The 5,412-nt window shown below is 61.3% G+C and overlaps 1 protein-coding gene across 1 annotated transcript; it reads left to right on the top strand.

Annotated features, from left to right (window-relative positions):
* Positions 1-4: 4 nt before the first annotated feature.
* LOC113203609 (uncharacterized) lies at positions 5-5,406 on the top strand (the record flags this gene model as incomplete). The annotated part of the gene is made up of 7 exons (XM_026418383.2): positions 5-479; positions 563-804; positions 1,335-1,472; positions 2,618-3,790; positions 4,013-4,326; positions 4,416-4,854; positions 4,951-5,406. Coding segments are annotated over 7 exons (2,943 nt in total), but the record flags the coding sequence as incomplete, so codon positions are not given.
* Positions 5,407-5,412: the final 6 nt, after the last annotated feature.

Raw genomic sequence — 5,412 nt, 5'->3', positions numbered from 1 at the left:
CGGTCCCTACTACCCCGGCCACAAGGTCCCCCCTCCCCCTCCCTCCTACGAGGTCCCCGCCGGCCCTGTTGACGCTCCCTACGCCTTCGAGTCCCTCCACGGCTTCAACAAGAAGAAGGGCGCCTACCACGTGCCCGAGCACGTCCCCTCCGGCTCCGGCGCGGGCGTGATCGCGGCCGGCGCGCAGCAGCACGTGCACCACCACTTCCACCACGCCGACAACACCGTGGCCTCCCTGGCCGGCGGCACCGCGGGCATCGGCGGCAGCCCCGTCGGCCCCGTCAACAGCGGCATCAACGGCATCACCGGCGCCCGCCCCGTGTACGAGAGCGCCGGCTCCGGCCTGGGCGGCTACGGCAGCTCCTACGCCCCGGCGGCCAGCTCCTACAACCCCGCCACCACCGGCTTCACCCCTGGCCCCGTCTACCCGCCCAACCAGGCCTTCTACAAGAAGGAGCTCAACCTGAAGCAGCCCGTCGGTGAGTACTCTGCCCGCGCGCGTCTCTCCTGCCACGGTCTGTCTGTCGACACTCCTCTCTGACCCCGTCTCTCCCCCGTACAGCCAACAGCCTGGGCGGCTCCCCCTACGGCAACCGCTACGCCTCCGAGACCGGCCGCGCCGAGGGCGGCGACTGCTTCTGCGTGCCCGTCGAGCAGTGCCCGGCGCACGAGATCCTCCGCAAGGAGGACGGCAACGGCTTCATCGACCCGCGTAACGCCCCCGGCAGCGACATCCTGGCCGACGAGCCGGTCGTCACCGACGAGAACGGCACCATCGTCTCCCCGGCGGCCGGCGCACAGGCGGTGAGTCGCCCCTGATGGGTCCATGGGAAATAACTTTCGAAGCGCGTCGAGTCCGCGCGGACAGTGTCACAACTTAAGTGGCGCTTTCCTCCGCCGGGCATATCGTCGCGGATAATTTGTCAAAGACAATGGCGGCGCAACAATGAGCAAAACAAACTGTTCCCTCGCAGTATTTGTGCGGGCGGCTGGGGCGCCACTATCTTCTGTCACTCTCTCTTTGCTCACTGTATGCTAATGCCGTGAAGGATTACGGATGAAAGAGGGTGGGGGCGGAGGGGTGGGGAAGTCTGTGAGGCGAGGGGGAGTGGTGGTGGAGGAGATCGTGATTGTGTTTGACAACTGTAAGCTCACCCGTGCGGCGGACGCGGACGCAGCGCCAGGTAAGCGTGGAGCTGCGCACCCCTCTTGCTGGCACGGGCAGTAGAATGGTCTGCACCACACGACACCTCCCCCTACCCACCCCCCTCACTCACCCTCGCTCTAGCCGCACTTCAACCAGCACCACTAACGGCCCCGCTTACACACCACAGGAGGACAAGGAGGGCGCAGCCACGGAGGAGGACAAGAAGGTAGAGGGCGACGCCGAGGAAAAGAAAGAGGGCGATGAGAAGAAGGACGAAGTGAAACAGCGCCGCAAGAGGCAGACCAGCAACGGCAGTGACAGCGGGGTAAGTGTCAAGTCCCTCTGATGTCCTCACACCATGAAGTACTCTAGTAATTAATGTGATACTAGCGAACACGGCTTCATAGCTTCGACCTTATTTGCTCAAATCCAACCATCTGATCCCATCCGCTTTTGATAATGCTGTTCTCAGAACACATAACAGTAACATTTTATCAATTTTTATAGTCCACCCCAGCTAACTCATTATTTTACCAGACTTCTAAAAACTTTCCCTCTTTTTGTATTTATGCTAAATCTAAATAAGTAATGAAGGAGTTCCCGTAGTTGCCCCGGAACTAACACTATCCCCTGCACTTTGGTTTGTAGCCCAATGGTTCGAAGGGGGTGGTGGAAGGCGACTCGCACGCTGCTGCTTCTGAAGACGCAAGCCCGAGCCCCAACGGCAGAGCCATCAGCGAGTCCGAGGACGAGGTCTCCGGAGTAAGTGTCAGCCTCTCAGCTGTCTCTCCTCTTCCCTCCCGCCTCATGCCTCATGTTCACTTTCGGTTCATTCATCCCATTCATATTTCTTCAATTTTGCAACTATACTTGTTCGTTTACAAAACTGTGCGTCTGCACCCATTTTCATAATCTCTGCGACGAACTAGTGTCGCTGTTGCTCTGACCCTCCATTTTTGACCTAACTTTGACTTCCAACAAAAAGACAGACAGGTAGAATATGACAACTCCATTGGGTATCAGAGAGGAGAATGCGTGAAATTGCCTCGGACTCGTCGTCCCCGGCCGTCGTGCTCGAGTAGTGCCCCTAGCCCGCGCTCTGCTCCAACGCCTCGCCACACCGCTCGCCAAGATTGACGAACAAGATCCCAAGTCAAGTCCCCCGGCCCGTCCCGCCCCGCCTCGCCTGGGCCCTTGAGCTGGACCCTCACCTGCGGTATTCTGGTGCATTGCCGTGCTTGGGTTGACCTAACCTAACCTGTCTGAGAGTTGTGCCGTCGGTCCCTGGTCGCTGCCATAACAACTAATCCCGTTGGGTTAAAACAAAATAACATGCCTCATGTGAGCCAACGGAAGCGACCACGGCGCCGCGCAGGACGGTGGACTGAAGTAGTTCGCCTCCTGACAGCACCCTCGGTGCACGGGAGGTCGAAGTGAAGCCCGGTACGCCAATCGCGTCTTGGTTTTCAGCGCCTCTTCGGGGTCAACAACTACCAGGGCCTGCAGAGCGCTATGCAGAACGCTCAGGTGCAGCCCACATTCGGCCTCTCGTTCGGCCTGCCCAACCAGGGCGCGCAGGGCCTGTACCCGTTAGCCGGTCACGGCCCCTTCCCGCTCGGCAACCCCGCCGCAGCCGGGGGAGGCATCGACCTGGGCCCCATCGCCGTCAATCCGCTCGTGTCTGTGCAAGTCACCAAGGACCAGTACGGCGCCAAGGTGGTCAAGCCGTTCGTCAACTTGCACGTGACGCCGAACCCGTATCTCGTGTCCAAGTTCTTGCACAGCCTGCACAACAAGCACCAGTACAAGCACGACCACTTCCACAAGCACTACTTCTACCACAAGAGGCCGCACTACAAGCCAGCTTTCATCCACGACCATCCTCCGCCTTACCTTCACCATGGGCCCCACGACTACGGCTACGCTCCGGACTTCCACGGCTACCGCGCTGACGACGTCCTGGTCGGCCCCGGCGGCCCCATCGGCGGCCCAGTCCACGGTCACGGTCCCCATGGTCCCGGCGTGCTGACCGGTCCCGACTACCCATCGCACTACCCTTCGCACGGCCCCGGTCCCTTGGTCGGCCCCGACTACCCTTCGCACGGCCCCGGCCCATTGGTTGGCCCCGACTACCCTTCGCACGGCCCTGGCCCCTTGGTTGGCCCCGACTACCCCTCGCACGGCCCCGGCTCCGGCCCCCTCGTTGGCCCCGGCTACTCCGGCCACCCCTCCGACTACCCGGACACCTACGCGCCCGCACACGCCGCGGGCTACGGCGGCGGTTACGGTAGTTTCGCCGAGCCGCCCCTGGACGCGGGCTTCAGGCAACCCAGCGGCGGCTACGTCTCGGACCACGACGACCAGTACGCCGGCGTCTACCGCAGCAACTACAACCGCTCGCTGTCCTTCCCCACGGACGGTACCGCTAGCGACCCGCCCCGCCCCCCGTACCAGCCGGGACCCCTGCCGCTCGCCAAGAGCGACGCCAACAGCGCCGTCAGCAAGCCCCTCGTCTTCCCCAGCGACCGGCGGAGCGACCGGCGGCGCCGGGAGGCCGAGCCGGCCGAGGCCCCCGAGGGCGTGGAAGAGAGTGAGGGAGTTGTCGATGGAGAAGTTGACGCGGAGGGCAGAGGGGCGCAAAAGGTAAGGCGTGCCGGCCCGAGGAGGGGAAGCAATCGACGAGCTCGAGGACTCTGCGCCGACCGGACAAGTATTTCGACTTTGACTCTTACTACCGACGAAATAGTCTTACCCATGTACTTTACCTCTTTGTCTTCGTCTCGTGTTTCGCATACTGTCACCCTTCTACCCGTGTTGCGTCCCCGCCGCACTTTGTCCTAACGGCCGTCTCTGTCCCCCCCACAGCGCCAGGCGTTCTACGGCAACGGCAACGGCCTCGGCCCCCGCTGCGGCCCCCGCCACGTCTGCTGCCGCCGGCCCGCCCGCCAGAGCCCCGTGTACCGCCCTCAGCCCCAGCGCGGCCAGTGCGGCCGCAGGCAGGCGCAGGGCATCAACGGCCGCATCAAGAACCCAGTGTACGTGGACGGCGACTCCGAGTTCGGCGAGTACCCCTGGCAGGTGGCCATCCTCAAGAAGGACCCCAACGAGAGCGTGTACGTCTGCGGGGGCACCCTCATTGACGCCGTCCACATCATCACCGCCGCCCACTGCATCAAGAGGTAAGTGCCGCGTGCCCCGTTCGGTCTTGCGACTGCACTATTACGTTATCTGTAACTGTTGAACTTACCATGACTGGTGTCGCCTGCAGCTACGCCGCCCAGGACCTGCGCGTGCGTCTCGGAGAGTGGGACGTGAACCACGACGTAGAGTTCTACCCGCACGTCGAGAGGGACGTGTCCGCAGTGGTGGTGCACCCCGAGTTCTACGCCGGCACCCTGTACAACGACCTGGCCATCATCCGCCTCGTGTCCGCCGTCGACTTCTCGCAGTCGCCGCACATCTCGCCCGCCTGCCTGCCCGACCAATACACCGAGTACGCCGGCAGCCGCTGCTGGACCACCGGCTGGGGCAAGGACGCGTTCGGTGACTTCGGCAAATACCAGAACATCCTGAAGGAGGTGGACGTCCCCGTCGTGTCGCACCAGCAGTGCGAGCGCCAGCTGCAGCAGACCAGGCTGGGCTACGACTTCAAGTTGCACCAGGGCTTCGTCTGCGCTGGCGGCGAGGAGGGCAAGGACGCTTGCAAGGTACGTGACGCGTCGACTCATCCGGTTCTTTTCTTAGCCCCCTAAACACTAGTTCACCAGGAACTAACGGTGTCGTCTATTTTTTCTCGTCTCTAGGGTGACGGCGGCGGCCCCATGGTTTGCGAGCGAGGAGGCTCATGGCACGTGGTGGGCGTCGTCAGCTGGGGTGTGGGCTGCGGACAGAGCGGCGTCCCCGGCGTCTACGTCAAAGTGGCGCACTATCTGGACTGGATCCGACAGGTCACCAACCGCTTCTAGTCTCCGGTACGACAAGACTGTGTCTCGGGACAGCCCGGTGAGAAGTTTGGTGGTGGTCCCTTCTCTTCTCGGTCGCGATGCACTCATCTAATGCATTTCAACAATCATTTCATTGCACTTTGATTCAACGTTTAGAAAGGTAATATTGAGCGCCATTTCCATTTATCAGCAGCCATTATTCAAGGAAGGTCCATTCCTTGTCATTCACTGCACTCTAACTTTAAGAGTACAAATATGTGATGCGTTTTTCATTTGGTGATTTATTTAATATTATTTATTAATTTTTTCTCATTCGTATTT

The sequence above is a fragment of the Frankliniella occidentalis genome, unplaced genomic scaffold (assembly GCF_000697945.3).
Source record: "Frankliniella occidentalis isolate FOCC.00 unplaced genomic scaffold, Focc_3.1 Scaffold5596, whole genome shotgun sequence".
In the NCBI taxonomy this organism is placed as follows: Eukaryota; Metazoa; Arthropoda; class Insecta; order Thysanoptera; family Thripidae; genus Frankliniella; species Frankliniella occidentalis.
This window is presented reverse-complemented; position numbering and strand designations above follow the sequence as displayed.